We start from the raw sequence: 20871 nt of genomic DNA, 5'->3' as shown, positions 1-20871 counted from the left end.
CTCTGGGCCTGGGCGCTGTCCCTCAGCTCTTCAGCTCAAGGCTAGCACTCTACCACTTGAGCCACAGTGCCACTTCTGGCTTTTTTCTTACGTGGTGCTGAGGAATCGAACCCAGGGCCTCGAGCACACAAGGCAAGTGCTCTACCACTGAGCCACCTTCCCAGCCCCCAGCAAGGACAGTTCTAAGATATGGCTGTCTTGGGAGGTGGGTGTTTTAGGTTAAATCATTTTCCATCACTAATGTGAAAGAAAAGTGTGCCTCAGATCTTGCAGAAAAATTTTACAGAAGTTAAAACCTGTAAACTCTACTTTGAAAACCCTTTTTTATTTCTAATCCATGCTATATTTTACTCTCAACTATATCTATTACCTTACAGAGAGCCATTCACTTGATAATGTAACACAATTAAACATTAAAAACATTCCCTGACTCACATGTAACCTTTAAGGAAAGCATGGCTTCCTTTCTCATTTTTCTCCTCTTTTCTGCCAACGAGAGATGACGTTTCACCAAATCTGTGCATTTCCATGGTTTCCATCCCTTAGCATTGGAACTATATTATTGAGTATTCCTCCTGGTTTCCAGATCAATGCCTTTGTATGCCACTGTTCCCAGGAGCTACACTGAACATCTTCAGAATCACTGCTTCAGTAGATGTTCACTTGGCCTTGCTCTTCCTTCTGACCCCTAACGTGTCAACTTCCTGCTTGTAGGCACTCACTTCCTGTCCAAACATGGCCATGCTCCCAAATGAATAGGCCTGATACCTCGCTGCTTGCCTCTTCTACAGCCAATACACCCAACGCAATACCAGACACATCCCCCACACCCATGCGAGAAGTCTCCAAAAGAGCTGAGTGCTCTGTGCCATTCATGTCCTGCAATCACCCCGCGAACCCATGACCTCCCTCCCTCTGCCAAACTGCCTTGTACCGAGCCACACTTTCTACTCTTGATCTGTGTCCAAGGCCCCTAGTGCACCTGACAGAGAAATACCATAAGCATAAAGTGTAAAAGGCTAACTGCCAAGGAGAATGATTCAAACACACTGCATTCACTTTGAGACGGATAAGCTACTTAGGATTAAATATTCCCCAGTAAATTTTTTTTCTTTTTTTTACATACTCCAAAGTGCCCTTCTCACCTTCTGCCTTCTTTGAGTGACCTTTCATAAACAGAACCTGCGATACAAATGAGCAGGTGTAACAGGAGAAAGGCTGAGGGGTGAACTTTGCCAAGGCTCATGTAAATTAAGACATGCCTCCATAAATGCAAATGAAAGAGGAGAAAAGGGCATTTCGTGCTCTTTCTTTTCTTTTCTTTTTACATTTTTTTAAATTGTGAAATTACCATACAGAGGGGTTACAATTACATGGGCAAGGTAATGAGTACATTTCTTAACAAGCATTGTTGCCTCCTCCTTTGTTTCTCCTTCCCATCCCTTCCCATCTCACCCTCCTCCCCCAGCACCCTTCTTCCCCACCCCTTGAGTGAACTCACAAAAAGTTAACTCACAAAAGAGACCAGGCAAGATACCATTTCAAGAGGAAATTAAAAATATTGATGTCGAAATACAAAAATCAGCCATTTGTTGGCTATTGTTGTGGCTAGTTACATATGATTTAACAAAGTTTAGGTCATTGTGATTTCTATGCAAGTTTAACCCCTTCTTGACGGTCCTGCTATGCAGCCCAAATGACCCTAATGAAACCCATGTTTCACAGACACAGTGTTTCATGGGACACATGCTACCTGCATGAAAGACATCACCTTCTAAATGCCACTGCCTTCTTGCTCCAATCCAGCTAACCATATCTAATAGCGTAGAGAATGAAGCTAAACAAGCTGTTCTCTATGGACCACATAAGACAGAAGAGAAAGAGAAACAGAAACAGGAGAAAGGGGAAAAGCCACCATTTGTTTCTTAATTCATTTGCTGTTGCTTAGAAACACTTAAGAAATTATTCTGAGGCTGTCATATGAGTCAATAGCATTTCAACATTGTTTTTCACTCTCCATATTTGACTAATTGGCTTACCAGATTTGTAATCATTCATATGTTGTTGAGGTGGTTGTTTTTTTAACTTCCCGGATGGCCTGATAATTTTTAATTCAGGAGCCTCATTGTTAACAAAAGAAGATAAGCAGATAAAAATTTCATCAAGAAAGAGAATCCTATCCATACCACCAAAATACACACACACACACACACACACACACACACATACACGTGCATGCACAGACACACACATACACATACTTCCAGTACAATGTCTAGCACATAGTAGGAATATCTGTGAATTTACAGATTGATAAATAAATGACTGAGAGAAATGGAGTATGGGTGGATGGACTTTTAAATACTACCTCTTTAAGAGAACTACCTAAAGAATTTTTGAGAATAACCTGAGCACTAATGAGCTGAAAAAGAAAACCTTGATCTTCTTTGAAAAAACAAAAAAGCTGAAGAAAAAACTAAAGGCTAGACCTGGAGGATCATGGGTCTCAGCCAACTCAACCAGAAAAGTGATCAAGACTCCATCTACAACTAACTAGCAAACTGTTGGACTGGAGGGGTGAGTCAAGTGGTAAAATCTCCAGCAATGATCAAACACATCAGGCAAGTGCAAGGAACTGAATTCAAGTCTCAGTACCAGAAAAAAAAAATTAAGGACAAAGTTACATGAATAGAGAACATCTTCTGTCCTGAGCAATTCTCTGAGAAAAGTGTTTGCCATTTTATACAAAGACACACAGATGGCTGGGGATAACTCAGTGGCAAAGTTCTTGCCTAGCAGGTGCAATGCTCTGGGTTCTATATCCAGTACCATAACAGAGAGAGAGAGAGAGAGAGAGAAACAACAGAACAGAAGAAAGTTGTCTTTTCACCTGTGGTTATACCATGGCTACATATGGGTCTTTCTGATTCAGAACCTTTCCACCACACCACCACATATCATTACATTTATTCTTTGTTTCCTCTTTCATGGTTTTTTAAAACTTCATTATTAAATAGTGGTACAAAGAGGTTATAATTCCATAAGTCAGGTACAATACAACTTGATCAAAATCACCTCTTCTGTCATTTTACACACACACACACACACACACATTTATTCTTAATTCATTTCATTGAACTTTCTTGAGAACACTTTTGAGAATCAGAGCTATGTCTTCTGGTTTTCTACAGGAGTTGTAAGTTCCCCAAAGCAAACTTACCTTTGTATTGACCTATCCTCAGACCCTTTAACTTTTCCAACGTGCTTTTATATTAATTTTCTCATTCAGAAAGACATTCAGTACTTTTTATACAAATTTCAGACTATTAGTAGATTTGTCATAGATCTTTGGCTTGTTAACCTAAAAAGAAGACAGAAGAGGAGGAGGAAGAAGAGGAGGAGGAAGAAGAGGAGGAGGAAGGAAGGAGGGAGGGAGGGAAGGAGGGAAAGAGGAAAAAGGGAGGAGGAAGAAGAAAAAGGAGGAAGAGGAGAAAGAGAAGGAGAAGATGATGAAAAGAAGGAGGTGGAGAAGATGAGGAGGAGAAGATGAAGAGGAGGAGGAGGAGGAGATGAAAGAGGAGGAGGAGGAGGAGGAGGGGGAGGAGGAGGAAAACAATCCAGAATTGCATCGTAAATTAGTTTCAGTGACCCATCCTCCGAGTCTTGGACACTCTCTCTCTCCTCTCTCTCCCCTCTCTCTCTCCCTCTCTGTCCCTCTTTCTCCCTCTCTCTCTCCGTCTCTCTCTCTCTCACACACACACACACAAATTCAAAAGCACAGACATATCACATCAGAGAAAGGGACTTGTGCTGCCATAGGCCCTAGACTTCACTTCCTGTGGGAGAGTCCCTGTAACCAACTTTCCAGCCCAGACCACATCCACGCCCACCCCTGCAATGCTTCCTTTGTCCATCATAAAGAAAATGGCACATAGTCTCTCTCTACCACCTAAGGTTAATGGGCTCTTGTTGATTATTCTGTTGTATTAGGATAGGAATTTATATTTCTTGGTCTTCAAATAATAAGACCCTGTTTGAAGAGTCAAATAAGAACAATTAACAAAGCAAAAGCAAAAAATGAAGTGGGTAGCAAATAGGAAATATAGTGTTTGTTCCCTTATATGGTTAGAGATAAATGTTAAGGGTTACAAGGCTCAGTGCCAATGCTAAGTTCTGAGTGGAGAAAGCTAATGGGTATTGACATCACCAAATACATTTTGTCATTCCTTCATAGGCTAACAAGTGACTTATTCACTAGAAATATTTGTCTCCATAATTTTTTGAAAAGCTTATCAGAATCATCCGTGGGCAGATCTAATTTGCCATATCTTGGCTCTAAGAGGACTTCAGGGATCCTGAGGACATTCTTAGCGCCCGGGTAGAGGTCAAGTTGGATTATTATTGCAATTATTTTGCTGTCATTCAGTGTTTGGCGTGTACTCCGGGGTTCTCCCCAAGCTCTAATTAAAATCTACACACTTCGGCTTCTGTCCTGCTAGACTATTTGAGCAGCCTAAAACCAACCAATACCATGGGCCACACCAACTCTAGGGTGGGTATTGATGGACATTCATTTGAATATTCCTTTGTAACTTACACATGATGGTAGGTGATTCTCAAAAAAAAAAAATCAGCTCTCACTTCGATCTATGACAAATGAAGCTTCTAATCTCTATACAATTATTGTCATGGAGAGGGCTAGCTTTTCTAAATCTCTCACTTCTAATGGGAGCTGCCTACATGAAAGTTCAAATCCTATTCACATTACCATGCCCATAAGATTAATTAATTAATTAATATTCATAGAGATAGTCAGAGCTGAGATTCAGCCTTGAAAAAGCTGTCCCAATGAAATGATAAAGTCTTCCACATGGAACAAGTCTTTCTACTTGGAACAAGAGAGCCTGTTAAAGTTGGTTTGGGAAGGAGGGAGGGGAAATAGGGGCACATGACAGAGGAAGCATAAGTCTGTTTAAGGTGCATTGTTTTCACACATGGATAGATCCAAATGAAACCCTCTCGGACAGCTAATTGATGTTGATAAAGTATGTGGGAAAATATTATGCAGCTTTCTAAAGATCTGCTGTTTCCAATTATCAGAGCAGATGGCTTGACACTTCTTGTGATGCCTTTGTTGGTTAGCCCTCAACTTCTAGCCATCTTAAAGCTGATGCACTGGCCGTCAGCGAGCCAATGGCTCACGCTTGTAATCCTAGCTATTCAGGAGGCTGCGAGAACTGAGGATGGCTTGAAGTGTGGCTTCACCAGGAGAGCACCACCTAAGAGAGAGAGAGAGCGGTCCTGAGTTCAAGTTCTAGTCACTGGAACAACAACAACAAAAAGCTACTGTATTGTATTGCTTGCTCTGTTCTTCATTGCTTGAGATTAGAGCAGTAGATCTGGCTCAAAGGGCAATTCCTATGTGATGTACGCCAAATGCCACTGCATCTTCTGGCATGCTTCATATAACACATGGCTGTTGACTATGGTAGGTTAGAGCTTCTTCGCTGAATGCTGCTCTTTGACACTGGCTAGTCTAATATTCTATTGGATAGAATAGAGCATTTCTTGTTTTCACCGAGGTGTCTGTGCATACAAGTATTCATCTTTTACAGCTTAGTGAAATGACCTATAATTATAATTGATAGGTAATTAGTCCTCAATTAAAACTTAATGCTTGATTTAACCAGTTGTGAGGCTCCATATTTAACTACCTTCTACTTGGATACTATATTGTGAAGTTTTATTGAAAAATATAGTTTGGCTTGACCATCTCTTTAACCTCTAGCTCATTAGTAACAACTCATCTGCCCATTACAAATGACTGACACCCTTCCTTCATGCTTGTCTGATTACAAGCTTGGTGTTGTGGCTCAAGGAGGAAAGAAGCTTTGAATTCAAACACCAGTACTAAAAAAAAAAAAGAAAAGAAAAAAGGTGGGATGGGGGGGGTGGAGAACTAAGTGCATTCAGTAGTGTCCACCAAGTTTCCAGAGATGATTAGTTGAAAGAAAAGAAAAAAAGATGTTTCCTTTTCATTGACATCTTAGCCATTTAATATTACTAGTGGATATTTTGGCCATTTTTTGAATATTTTCATTACCTTGAAGTCATTGTACAAAGGAGTTGCCAGTGAACAACGTGATTGATGGAAACGGTGCCATCTTGATTAACATCACCCCTTTCAACATTCTCACCCATCCCTCCCAGCCCACCCCTTCCCTCACTTTCCTTAATTTTTAGGATAAGTATTACATTGTTATCAGTTAACAAAGTAGATTATGTGTACAATGCACCTTGATCTGGGTCATCCCTTCACCATCTTCACCTCCTTCAACCCTCCCCTTCCCTTCTTTCTATGGATCCTGTGGTATTTACTATGAATTCTCCCTCCTTTCCCACCTTCATTCTTCTACCCCTCCCCCCTTGGTCCCATTCCCCGCCCCCCTGCCCCCCTTCCCACCCACAAGTACCCATTTCCTGCTATTTATTTTGTGGAGCTTTGACTTAGTCTTCCTAAAGCATTTAACTATTTGAGCTCTCCAGAGTCTATTTCTCTAATATAAAACATAGACAAAAATAAGTTATGTGTCAACATAACTTGTCCAATTTTATATATCCCTTAGGAACGTAGAAACTGTCTTCACTACTAAGAGCAAAAACGGGTTAATTTTTCTGTTCTACCTGAAATGCAAGATAGAAATGAGTAATTCTGAAAAATCAATGGAAGAAAAAGTACTTTAAAAAAACCTCACAGAATCTGCCACACATAATTCATTCCCCCATCAAGTGATACAATAGTGAGCATACTAGTTCTGCTGCCTTAAAAGAGTCCTTAAGTTCAGTCCTATAAAGGCATGTGAACATCTTATTTCTTTCTCACACAAAACTCCTAAGTGGAAGAAATGCAAGAATCGGCGTGTAGAGAACCCCTTCTCTCTGTCCTGTGGCTTGCTACTCCCTCGATGCCTTTGGCAGGATGCTCTAAAACAGCCAGCTGCCGTATCTGCATTCCAACTTAGGAAGGGGAAGATAAATGGAGGGCACGCCGCTCTATTTTAAGGATATGACCTAAAAGTTGCAGATGTCACCTCTGTGAAGCTCTTACCAGCCAGAAATGAGTCAAGTGCACTATCTAACTACACGGAGAGCAGAAAATGTATTCTATAGCAAGATAACCAGGAATGCACAAAACTCAGAGAGCTCTATTACTAAAAAGAAAGGGGGAGGATGGATTTAGGAGCAGGAGACGTAGTGTCAGAAAGAAGGAACTGTTCTTCCTGCCACCATGTAATGAAGTAGGTGCCATCTTGCATATTGTAACAATTCGGATAATGCTTGAGTAGTGCCAAGGGTTTCTATCTAGAAGATTATTTTCAAGGCTAGGTTGTGTACCTGAAGTCATGCGTGTACCATGCTGGCTCTAAAAATCAATGTGTTAATGTTGAAGATAAAGTTTGGACCTGATAGGGACTGTCACAAATGTCCTTCCTTTCCCCAGCAGACTGAAGAGAAAGGATAAAACTAATCTTTATTAAGCTATGGATCTATTCCAAGTCCTGTGCTAGGGACTTAGAAAGATCTCCATTACCTTACAATCCTTGGAGAACATCATTATTATTTCCCAAATGAGAAAAGTGAAGTTTGGAAAGGTTAATGTGCAAGCCAATTGTGTTAGCTTTGCTAGGGGCTCATTTTCTGTTTTCTAGTAGGGCTGGAAGAAACTCTTTTGCTTTAAAAATGTGCTTCTTAGCTGGGCACAAGTGACTCACATCTGTAATCCTAGCCACTTAGATCTGAGGATGGAGGGCAGCAAAGTCCATGAGACTTTTATTTCCAATTAACCACCAAAAAAGCCAGAAGTAGGGTATGGTTCAAGTGGTAGAGCATCAAACTTGAGTTTTAAAAAAGAAAGCTCAAGGACAGTGCCTAGGCCTTGAGTTCAAGCCCCACTCCAGCACAAAAAAATGGGGAGTCGGGGGAGGGAGCCGGGGAGGACCTCCTTCAGAGGAAATCTCATAAAATACAGAAACCTGTCAGTTACTTCTAGCTGTTTCAAGATTTGATGAAGAAGAAAGGAAAGGCAATCTCTATCCCTAAGAAAAAATAGAGACAGAATTGTGTGCCACTCTCCACAACATGAGCTGAAGGCAGCAACCTTCTGACAGCTTTTGTGCCTCAAAATTGGGGCCTTCTTTGTGTAGCTTGAAGAAAGAGGGAGGGTGGTGATTCTAGAACCTCAGCAACTGGTCTCCAAGGTATGTCCTCATAGCTCCTTCCCCAACCTAACACCTGACTCAGGCTATCCAGAGAAACTGGCCCTGGTGCTCTCTTGGGGTACAATCCTGGCTTTTTAATAGGAAGGCAAGAGCTACAGAGATGTAAGTCATCAGGTCTTCAGAAGTATGTGCACAGTGAAAAGCTGGTCGTAAGCATAATTTATTGGCGGTTTTCAAATTGCAGTATTAAAACCAAATTGTAGGGTTGGGAATGTGGCTTAGTGGTAGAGTGCTTGCCTAGCATGCATGAAACCCTGGCTTTGATTCCTTAGTACTACATAACCAGATAAAGCTGGAAGTGGCGCTGTGGCTCAAGTGATAGAGTGCTAGCCTTGAGCAAAAGAAGCTCAGGGACAGTGCCCAGGCCCACCCCCAAGACTGGCAAAAAAAAAAAAGTCAAACTGTGATAGCCAGCTAGATATATTAAGACACAATTCCAGAATTTGGCTTGTATCCAAGCTCCTCCCTTCCCCCCTCAAAAGAAAAACCTGCTTTAAAGTATATTAACTTAGTAAGCCCCAGACTCTTAAGGAAACAGTGGTCAACAAAGAACCAAAGAACCAGCCAAGTGCTGGTGACTCACACCTGTAATTCCAGCTACTCAGGAGGATGAGATCTGAGGATTGTGGTCCAAAGCCAGGCAAGGCAGACAGATCTGAGAAACTCTTATCTCCAAATAACAGCCAAAAACAAAGCCAGAAATAGAAGTGGTGGTTAAGTGGTAGAACACTAGCTTTAAGCAGAAACAGTCAAGCAAGAGTACAAGGCCCTGAGTTCAAGTCTCAGTCTAATTAACAGATAGATAGATAGATAGATAGATAGATAGATAGATAGATAGATAGATAGATAGATAGATAGATAGACAGACAGACAGTTAGCACTAGTGCCTCACATCTGTAATCCTAGCTACTCAGGAGGCTGAGATCTGAGAATCATAGTTTGATGCCAGCCATGGCAGTAATGTCTCCAATTAGCCAGCAAAAAGCCATGAAGTTTTGCTGTGGTTCCAGTGGCTGAGTGCCAGCATTGTGCAGAAATACAACCGTCAGGTCCCTGAGATCAAGCCCTAGTTATGGACACAAAATAGAAGAAGAAAGAGGAAGGAGGAAGGGAGGAGGGGGAGGAAAAAGCAGAGGAGGAAACAGAAATTAAATAAAGGAAATAATAAAAATAGAACCAAAGTTAGGCATCTAGAAAAGAAATCCTGATGAAATTGCCTGGCTCCCAGACTAAAAAATGTCCAGCCCCTCAAAACAAAATGTAGCTTAGGACAGAAAGATTACCCTGGGGTAACAGGTCTCAGTACTTTCCTTACTGTTCACGTTACTATCATGAAAAGTAAGGCATCCTTTTATACTCCTGTTCCTAAGAACCAGCTTGAAAAGTTAAACTTTGTTTGCACAGTGGCTGATGGAGCAGGATTAAGACCTCAGATCCTGTGAGGTCTGTCTTCAAATCCTCCCCTGCCCCAGGCTGCCCAAGAGATCAGGGATGGCTGCCTGTCTAGGCTCCCAACTTACTTCTGTCAGATATGACGGTGATTGTAAGTAGTTGCAAAGTAGGCCAGTGTGTGGTGTAATGTCACCGTGTGATGCGTGTTGATCATTGCTGTAGCCAAAATTGAAGGGTAGGGTTCAAACTTTTGCAGCAAGTTAGTGATTTTGTGGTTCCTCCCTCCTCCCCATGAGTTCTACTCTGTTTGACCCCTCGTGGCAAACTCCACCAAAACTGAGATCAATGGACATTTTGCCTTCTGAAATAACTTCTTCCTAACACATCCAGCATGAATATGCTGCTGTCCTTTTCTCTAAGACAAAAAAGAAATCGCAAAATTGGAATTGGACTGGGGATATTATCTTGTGTTGACTAAGGTAGCTTGTTAATATCACAAGGCATGGAACGAAAGCTAAGGAATGCTAGAAAATAACCCTCCTTTTCCCCAGCAAATAGGCAAGGAGAAGAAAGATGTCAATCATGGGTAGCATCACAAATCTTTCTTCCTGTCCTCTGCTTATCCACATTGCGTTAGGAGGCCTCTCAGCCATCTCTTAGAAACTGTGAGTGGCACTAACTCATCCCGAAAGAGATCTATCTCTGTTTTCTCTGCTGCAGGCTTCTCATCAGACTGAATCAGCACTTCAAAGAGCTCAATTCCCACTCTGAAAGGTTATCCTTCCCAAAGGTGGGAAGGGCAGCACTTTAGAAAATATTCAGGCATCAGCTGAAAAGTAGTCAGGTGAAGGTTAGAGAGTGAGCCACCTCTAAAAGAAGTTTAAATTTAAATCAAAACAAAACACTTCCCAAGCTGGGTGCCATTAGCTCACGCCTATAATCTTAGCTACTGTGAGGTCGAGATCTGAGGATCACAGTTGGAAGCCAGCTTGGGCAGGAAAGTCTATGAGACTTATCTCCAATGAATCAACCAAAAGCCGAAGTGAAGCTATGGCTCAAGTGGTACAGCGCTAGTCTTGAATGAAAATGCTAAGGGACAGCACCAAGCCCTGAGTTCAAGCCCCAGTACACACACACACACACACACACACACACACACACACACACACACACACACACACACCTCGAGGCTATAATTGGCCAGAAAGTGCAGCAGAACTCTGGAGATGAAGCAATGAGTCCAATGGCCAAATAGATCATGTGATAGGCTTTTACAATAGCCCAGGATCCTGGAATTGCCAGGCCCATGACCATCTTCAAGAAGGAAGCCAAGAAAACTGACAATTATATACAGAATAGGGTCTCGATGGCATCCCCTGGAATTCATTTGGATCTGATATGCCACTTTACCCTAGTTACCAGCTCCAAATGGTGACAACGGTCCAGTTTCAATCTGTCTCTTTCTTAATACATTGTCAGACCACATTTATGCCACTTTCCATTCACTGCCCCCCCCCAAAAAACAGTACATTTCTGTAACAATTGAACTAGATTTGGGTCAGTTCCCATCTTTTCATCTTGAAACAGTGTCATCTCCAATATTAGGATAAATTCAGAGTTTACATATGAATTAACTAGGATTATGAAATCAAGTTGGATAATTGTAATTTCTTGTTCAAATACTTTATAGAGAGACTAGAGTCAGAGACATAGTGAGTGACCACAGAATTACAAATATACATGTCTTTTGGTAGATGTTTAAACTTGAAGTCTCTTAATAAAAGAAATTATCACTGGAAATTAACATTAGTAACTGCAGTAAAGAAATATTACAATGGTCAAAGAATTTATCTAAGAAGTCCCTACACCTAAAAAAAGATTTTTAATTATTTGAACTCAAAATTTTTCCAAGTAAAGTATCATTTATGTATTAAGTGAGTTGATAACAGATATATAGAGATAGATAGATAGATGGATAGATAGATAGATAGATAGATAGATAGATAGATAGATAGATAGACAGACAGACAGATAGATCTGTATGTTGGACTCAAATGAACACCAAGAGATGTCATTATGATCTCTACCCTCTTGATTCTAAGTGTGACACTACTGACATTCATTTTTTATTTTTATTTTTGCTGATATTGGGGCTTAAAACACAAATCCTGTTGCTCAGGTTTTTTTCACTCAAGACTAGCAATCTACCACTTGAGCCATACCTCCACTTCCCAGCTTGTTGATGGAAAAGTTTCTCAGATTTAACTACCCAGTCGGGCTTCAAACCACAATCCTCCAATTTCAATCTCCTGTGTAGCTAAGATTATAGCTGCGAGCTACCAGCCCCTGGCTGACATGAAATATCTAAGGGGAGTTCTAATATGGAGATGAAACACTTGAGAATTCTGTATACACACCATATTAGGCAATTTTTAATTAATTTTATTGTCAAGGTGATGTACAGAGAGGGGTTACAGTTACATACCTAAGGTAGTGAATACAGTTCTTGGCAAACATTGTTACCCCTTCCCTCATTTTTCTCCCATTTTCCCTCCTCCCAACCCCCCAAGCTGTAAAGTTCATTTCCAACATAGTGTCTTGTGAGTATCACTGTTGCATTGGTTCACTTTTTGTCCTTTGTCTCACCATTTTTTTTGGGGGGGGGGGTCAGGTCGTGGGGCCTGTACTCTGGGCCTGGGCACTGTCCTTCAGCTCTTCAGCTCAAAGCTAAAGCTCTACCACTTGAGCCACAGCACCACTTCCAGCTTTTTTCTTTTTGCTTATGTGGTGCTGAGGAATCTAACCCAGGGCCTCAGGCATGCAAGGCAAGTGCTCTACCACTGAGCCACCTTCCCAGCCCTTGTCTCGCCATTTTGTGGTTCCCTTCCCTTCCCTAATTCATATAAATGTATATACAACATATAGGGTACCAAAGTGAAATACAGATAAACCGTATGGGAAAAAAGAAAGAAAAACGCAAGAAAAAAGAAATAACTTCACATTGTACATTAACAACAATAAAGAAAAACCTTGTTAATAACACTTTTTTTGATGTTTCAGACTTGAGAAAGAGATTCAAGATCTTGAAAGGGCTGAACTGCAAATCTCAACCAATGAAGAAGCAATTTTAAAGAAACTAAAATCAATAGAACGAACAACAGAAGACATCATAAGAGTGAGTCATAACAGATTTTTTTTTTTTTGCCAGTCCTGGGGCTTGAACTCTGGGCTTGGCTTCTGTCCCTGAGCTCGCTTTGCTAAAAGCTGGTGCTCTACCACTAGAGCTACAGCACCACTTCTGGCTTTTTTCTGTGATTAATTGGAAATAAGCATCTCACTAAAGTAGGCGCTGGTGGCTCACACCTGTAATCCTAACTACTCAGGAGACTGAGATCTGAGGATCATGGTTTGAAGCCAGCCTAGGCAGGAAACTTGTGAAATTCTTATCTCCAATTAACCTCCAGAAAACTGGGAAGTACCGTGGCTCAAAGTGGTAGAGCACTAGCCTTGAACGAAGAGGCTCAGGGACAGCACAAAGGCCCTGAATTCAAGCCCCATGGCCTACAAAGTAATTTTTTAAAAGAGTCTCACAGACTTTCCTGCCTGTGCTGGCTTCAAACTGAAATCCTTCGATCACAGGCCTGAGCCACAAGCTCACAGCTTGATTTTAAAACTATGATACCTTCCCAAGTAAATCCACAAGTAATACATAATTTTTCCCAAAATTGTTTCCACATGTAGCTTTTATTTTTGAAACTGAATTAATCATGGAGAATGCATTTTTTCCTTACAGTCTGTAAAGGTGGAGAAAGAAGAAACACCAGGAGGTATGTTTCCGGTCAACCTAGTTCACGTCTAACTAGAATATTTTTTTCATAAATTCACAGAAATTTTTACATTATTATTTTTTTTAAAAAGCTAAACATATTTTGAACTTACATCAACTTTCACAGAGTCAATTGAGGACATCTATGCTAATATCCCTGACCTTCCAAAATCCTACATACCTTCCAGATTAAGGAAGGAAAGAAGTGAAGGCATAGAGGATGACGAACAAAACCGAAAAGGTAAATAACCAGTTGTGCTCAATGCCAGCTTCTAGGTTTCATGTTTTATGGTGTCAGTTATTTGCAGCTTGCCGTAACATCGTATCCCTACTGCTTCTATATTACACATCAGGAGGGACCTATCACTTCTTTAGTTAGGAAAACTCTGTGCAGTATAGTAGGGAAAACACTTAGACAAAGTACAGAAGAGGTAGCGTCTGACTGGTTGAGTTTATTCATTGGAAAGAGGGTTTGGATGCATCTGGTTTCTCTTCTGCAGGCCGCCCATTTTTTCCCCAAAATTTAATACACTTTTAACCTAGAAAATAATTTATTATAATATGGATCATTATAGAACGAATGAATAAAATCAGGATGTTAAAAAGGCCACTTGTGCCTGGCACTCAAGCAGCTCATGACTGTAATACTATTCAGGAAGATGAGACCTGGAGAATCGAGGTGTGAGGCTAGTTCAGGCAAGGTGTGAGGCCAGTTCATGAACTCATGCAACCAGCCTTCCCATCTCAACCAACAAAAAGCTGGGTAAGGTAAGACACACCTGACATCCCAAAAGTTCGTGGAAAGCAAATAGTAGGAGTGAGGACCAGGTTGGCTTCCATAACATAAACAGAAGAGCCTTTTTTTAAAAAAAATAGCAAAAGTAAGCAGGGCGCCAATGGCTCACTCCTGTAATCCTAGCTACTCAGGAGGCTGAGATCTGGGGATCGAGGTTCAAAGCCAGCCTGGGCAGGAAAGTCCGTGAGACTTATCTCCAATAAAGCACTAGAAAACCGGAAGTGGCACTGTGGCTCAAGTGGTGGAGTGCTCACCTTGAGCTGAAGAGCTGAGGGACAGGCCCCAAGCCCAGAGTTCAAGCCCCACAACCGACAAAAAAAAAAAAATAGCAAAAGTGGAAAGGGTTGGAGGCATGGCTAAACCAGTAGAGCATCCTTCTAACAAGAACAAAGTTCTAAGTTCAAATCCCAGTATTTGGGGGGAAAAGAGAATAGGGGGAGAGGGAAAGGGGCACATAAAAGATCATCAAAAACGATAAAAATAAGCACTGTAGAAGTAAGCTAGTTCATAAAAGAAAATGTTATATCATTAAGCCAAAGATGGAATTTCTCTCTTAACAGCTTTGTACGCCATGGAAATCAAAGTCGAGAAAGATTTAAAGACTGGAGAAAGTACTGTTCTGTCTTCCATACCCCTCCCATCTGATGATTTTAAAGGCACGGGCATCAAAGTGTATGATGACGGGCAGAAGTCGGTCTATGCAGTAGGCACAAATCCCAGCGAAGCTCACAACGGCACAGACGGCCTGGCCCCAGTAGAAGTGGAGGAACTTTTAAGACAAGCCTCGGAGAGAAACTCAAAATCACCAACTGAGTACCACGAGCCTGTCTATGCCAACCCATTTCGCAGGCCAACAACCCCACAGAGAGAAAAGGGATCCCCTGGACCAAACTTCCAAGAAAGGACAAAGATGAAAGCCAACGGACTGGCGCATGAGGCAAATGAACACATACACACGATGGAAAATGGACTTTGTGAGAAAAGAAGCAATGATTTCCATCATCTCAGCCCAGGGAGACCAACACCTCACCCTCGATCAATGACACAAGAAGCAGAAGAGACAACCCACACCCCTCCCAAGAGGCTGATGTCTCCTTGGGAGGAAGCAAACATGATCCAGGACAAGCATTTACCTTCCCCAAGAACCAAGCTGAGCCCCAGCAAAGCAAGAGTTGGGCAGTCAGAACCCCAGAGTTCTTCACCCACTTGCCAGGAAGAGGAGGAAGAAGATGTCAGGTATAACATTGTCCACTCGCTGCCTTCGGACATGGAAGACAGCGAGCCGGTTACAATGATTTTCATGGGCTATCAGCAGGCCGAAGACAATGAAGAAGGAAAGAAGCTTCTGAGTGGGTATGATGGAATCATCCATGCGGAGCTGGTGGTGATTGATGATGAGGGGGAGGAAGAAGAGGATGGAGAAGAGGAACAGCCTTCCTACCATCCCATAGCTCCCTGTAGTCAAGTTTACCAGCCAGCCAAACCAACACCACTTCCAAGAAAGAGATCTGAAGTGAGTCCTCAGGAGAACAACACACACCACAAATCTCCCCACAAAAATTCCATCTCTCTGAAAGAGCAAGAAGAGAGGTTGGGCAGCCCTGTCCGCCAGTCCCCTCATGATGTTTCTATCGTGGGAGATGGGACAGAGGATCCATCTTTAACAGGTAATAAAAATGACAAGGTCTGCCATTGCTGTCTAGTCATGTGACCAATGTCTAGTCATGTGACCATCATGTGACAGTCTCTCTGTGTTACCCAACCCTCTCTCTCTCTCTCTTTCTCTCTCTCTTAGCTTCTTTGGTCAACCTCATAGACTAATACACACAGACAGCCTCTATTCACGCTGATCTGAACTATAATCACCACGGTAAACGGCATAAGTCACTTCCAAAGATAAAGAAAGCAGAAAGAATCGTTGCCTTATTTGGAAGTTGAGTTGGTTGCGTAGTAACTTGAAAGTTGTCTGTTATGGCTTAATTCTGTGTGTGAATGTGTGCTGAGTTGCTGTTAAGTTAGGTCACTGGTGACACATCTTTCCCCAGCAGAACTGGATGACAATTTCTTGTTTGTGCCTCGACATGATTTAAACTCTCTACATAAGTTAACAATTTGCCTTAATTTTGCAAGAAAATACAAGGTGGGAAAATATTTTCAGAGTATTTTGCTACTTCTCTGTACTATCTTGTTTCTCTGTACTTTTTATAGTCTTACTAATATTATTTCCTTGATATGTCTACATTTTTGAAACAGAAAGTCCATTTCTCTTACATCAGCTACCTATAACATTTTACTTTAGTCTTCTCTAACTTAGCATATTTTTTCTTCTTTTTTATTATTTGCATTTCCCATTCCCTATGAAGTTTCTATAGCTTTGTAGCTATTTAATTATCTTGACATTGAATGAAATATAATTTGAATATTTTTCCTACCAACTTGATAGCTCTTCAATTTTAGATTCCTTAATATCACTGAAATATCACATTCTACTATCATGTAGAGAAAACAAACAAACAAGAACCTGACCACATCAATTAGAATATCTGTGTTTATCACAACTGAAAATGTAAATCAAACTTACAGGTACTCGGATGTTAGAAAGGGTTAGTAATTTTAAATGCCTCTAATTAAAGAACTCTCATCAAACAGCAATAAATATTAAGTACTAGCTAGTCCCAAATAGACCTGTTATAGAAGAATGTCAGTGTCTTAATAATTCAAGGTAGTTCTTCATCAATAAACCCTAAAGCCAATCTGGGGTTGCTAATAATACAATAAAAAGGAGTCCTCTCTCATTCTTTACAGGAGTTAAATTAGGTGTTAGAATTTGAAAATTAGGAATCTGAAGCATTTGTAATCTTGGGAGATGTGTCCACCTTGATTATCTTCCTCATTCATTGGAAATGACCATGGAAACAAAGAATACTAAATTTCTTTCTGTTTTGAGAAGGAGCTTTGTTTGCCGATCACATTTTGCATCTTAAATTCATTGTTAAAACAATACAGGAGACTTCCACCAAAGAAAACACAGTCAATATGGCCAACAGCCATGACATTATCCACAAATAATAATTATTATTAATAATTATAATAATATCCCTTTTTAAGTGTGGGTACTAGCCAGCTCCTCTCAAGCAGCCCCAGACTGTGTTAACACATTTACCCTCAAGAAAAATGGCCGGAAGTGACTAACATTTCCAGACAACACTAACCACTCGGGCTGAACTAGAATAGTGAAAACAGGAAAACCTATTGGAGACAAAGTAACAATACACAGTTCTGTGCTATCAATCTAAGTCCAGTACAAACAGAATGCTCTACATTCCATCGTGGCATTGTTTTACATCCCTGTTTTCCAACTCAGAACACGTATTTCAGAGCTGATAAATTGAAATGAGTTTTTAAAATACATAAACCGTACCGTCTCCTATCCTGGGGGGAAGAAGGTCTTCATATGTACAGAAGACACAGCTCCCAGGGTATTTTCATTCCACATGCACAGATCTTACCACAGCCCTCTGAGAATGCTTCTGATACTGGAAAAGCTACCATTTAATTCAATTCCTCTATTTATAGAATAGGTCTCCTATCAAATAGAAATAGTCCCAGCAGGCATAATAATTTAAACTTTTTCGTTTCTTTTCCCTTGGTATAAATACATTTGAAAAAACCTTATCTAAAAGGCAATGTTTTGGCTGTATACCAGTGACTCACACCTGTAATCCTGGCTACTCAGGAGGCTGAGATCTGAGGATCGAGGTTCCAAGTCAGCCAGAGACTCTAATCTCCAGCTAACCAGCAAAAAGTTGGGAAGTGAAGATGTGGTTCAAGCAGTAGAGCACCAGCCATGAGTAAACCCAAAACCTTGAGTTAATCCTTAGTACTAACACTAATTAAATAAAGTGATTTTTTTTAATTTGGCAAGCTGCATGCAAGAAAAAGATAGGACTGTGGACACTTAATTTTTCTTTTACTTTTTTTTTTTTTTGTCGGTCGTGGGGCTTGAACTCTGGGCCTGGGTGCTGTCCCTCAGCTCTTCAGCTCAAGGCTAGTGCTCTACCACTTGAGCTACAGAGCCACTTCCGGTTTTCTGGTGGTTTATTGGAGATAGGAATCTCACGGTCTCTCCTGCCTGGGCTGGCTTTGAACCGTGATCCTCAGATCTCAGCCTCCTAAGTAGCTAGGATTACAGGCGTGAGCCACCAGTGCCCGGCTGACACTTAATTTTTCTGAAGACAAAAATTTTCTAGTTCAATTTTAGGTCAGGGTAAACCATGACACACACACACACAATTTGAGGCAATGTCATCCCCCTGTCAATGGCAGGTCTAGCTCCATGCTGCCCTTTGAGAGAGAGGAATGGGATTCCAAGATGAAGATGGGAAGCCTCAGCTTTTCATGCTGGAATTGGCAGCCTTGTGGCAGCCAACGGGATCCAGGAAGGAGAGAAAGGAAGGAAGCTCTCTTCCTCTAAGGTGTCCCAGTTGCTATGAGGACAGAGGTGGGGCTTGTTAGCTGCTGCACCATTGCCAGCATGCTTTCCTGGGAATCCATACCATCTCACCTGCCATTGGCTTGAAGGAAGGAGAGACAGGAACGCTGACTAACAAACTTTACCAAATGTCCAGACACACAGAGGTGTACCTGATTCACAGAATCACAAGGTGAAGAGTAATTGGGAAAAAGGGATTTTGCTCCGGCCTTAAAAGAGAACTTTCCAAAGGCCCTGACTGTGCTCAGTTTTGCCACTGGTGATGTGGAGGTCCACAAAAACTAAGAGCGGAAGTTTGATGAAGCCTCCGTGCCCCTTCCTCTGTCACCCTCCTGTTGGGCAAAACCACAGCCTCTCCTCTGGGCCACAGAGCAAAGGAGATTCTCTCCATCCATCCTAAATCCAGATGCGGCCATTCTTGGCCTCCCTCGGTCACCAGAAATGTGACCGAGTCAAGTGTCAAGTTGCAAGGGAAATAATGTCCTCTAACTTCAGTGAAATGAAAGTATTTTATATGCAAGTGGAAGGATGATAGAAAGGATCACAGGAGTGTTCCAAGATTAGTCTTCCATCCCTCCTTCTATTTATACAAAAGGCCTTCTTAGAGATAGGGTCATTTCTTTGGCTAATGGATAGCTAATAAATGGTAGAGAAATGAGAAAATATGCCTTATTGTTTCATTAAACAAAATCATGCATTTAGTAAAAAAAAAATAGCTTGTTCTTGGACCATTACACATGAATGGAACATGACATCATTAAAGTGATTATTAAATCAGTGCCTTGCACTTCTGAATGTGACCAAAGCAGCTATCTATACCCTGATGTCTTAAACATTTAAGGCCTGAGACAGGGTGTTACACATTCAAATTGGCAATCTAAAAATGCTTTCTACAGCCAGCCTATCAGCAGCAGATTTGTAGGCATATTTATTTTATCACAATTTTTTTATCTGTGTGCTGGTACAAGGGCTTGAACTTGGTTCCTGGGCACTATCCCTCAGCTTTTTTGCTCAAGGTTAGCTCTCTACCACCTGAGCCACAGCTCCACTTCCAGCTGTTTTTGGTGCTTAATTGGAGATAAGAGTCTCGCTGACTCTTCTGCTCCCAGCTGGCTTCAAACCTTAATCCTCACATCTGAGACTCCTAAGTAGCTAGGGTTACAGGCGTGAGCCACCAGTGGCCCAGCATCTCACTTGCCTGATGTTGCTCTACCACTTAACACTTCCACTTCTGAGGCATTTTGGTCATTAATGAGAGATAAGCATCTCATGGACTTTCCTGCCCAAGTGGGCTTTGAACCACAGTCCTTAAATCTTAGCCTCCTAAGTAGCTAGGATTACAGGCAGGAGCCACCAGTGCCCATCTGTTGGACAACCACTTTTAATGAGCTCAAAAATAACCTAAATATAACTGAAATGTTGATATCTTTTGTGTAGTGGTACTGAGCTAAGAACATGTGCAGAATACAGTCATTGACCTAAGAAATGTCTGTCTTGTCTAGTTGAAAGAGTGTGAGCTAATTCTGTATTCATTCCATGTGTACTGTGCTTGCTCTACTAATTCTTCTAATCTTTGTAGAAATAGGTTCCTTCTAGTTCTGAACCTGCTTCGGCCCTAAGTTAACCATAGCTTAATTATTTCTACTGTCTTTCTGTGCTACTCAAACAATGCTTACATGATCGGATAAAACCGTCTGAGGTATGTTCTAAACTTTCCTGCCTTCTAAGAAATAGTCATTTAGAGTAACAATGAAGACTTTTTTTAATATATATAACCCTGTGTTTTTCTTTAATCTACAGCATTAAGGATGAGAATGGCCAAGCTTGGGAAAAAAGTGATCTAAAGTCAGTGCCACCTCTGGAAACTTCCTGCAGAGAAGAAACTAAGAAATGTCGGCAGATTTCTCTTCTGGATATTTTTTTTGCTTCTTTTTCTTTTATCCTAATGTTCAAAAATAATTATAATTATACTCATTTTAAGCCACGTGAATAAATGGTAGTCATTATTTGTGGAAAAATTCCAAAGAAGGAAGTCTAGAGAAAAAAAAATATCAACGTTTAACTTTTCCAATGATTCAGCAAAGGA

General features: G+C 41.1%; 1 protein-coding gene across 1 annotated transcript in view; it reads left to right on the top strand.

Annotated features, from left to right (window-relative positions):
• Nucleotides 1–20871, top strand: part of Palmd (palmdelphin) — a 50645-nt gene extending 29774 nt beyond the window's left edge. Inside the window, exons 4-8 of the mRNA XM_013031406.1 lie at nt 12732–12846; nt 13465–13498; nt 13625–13738; nt 14854–15960; nt 20586–20871. Of these exons, the coding sequence (XP_012886860.1) occupies nt 12732–12846; nt 13465–13498; nt 13625–13738; nt 14854–15960; nt 20586–20629 (1414 nt within the window). The 3' untranslated portion in view covers nt 20630–20871. The remainder of the gene's footprint in view (nt 1–12731; nt 12847–13464; nt 13499–13624; nt 13739–14853; nt 15961–20585) is intronic.

This window comes from Dipodomys ordii, unplaced genomic scaffold (assembly GCF_000151885.1).
Source record: "Dipodomys ordii isolate 6190 unplaced genomic scaffold, Dord_2.0 Scaffold139, whole genome shotgun sequence".
Classification (NCBI taxonomy): domain Eukaryota; kingdom Metazoa; phylum Chordata; class Mammalia; order Rodentia; family Heteromyidae; genus Dipodomys; species Dipodomys ordii.
The sequence above is the reverse complement of the archived record's forward strand: the minus strand, read 5'-3'. Positions and strand labels throughout refer to the sequence as shown.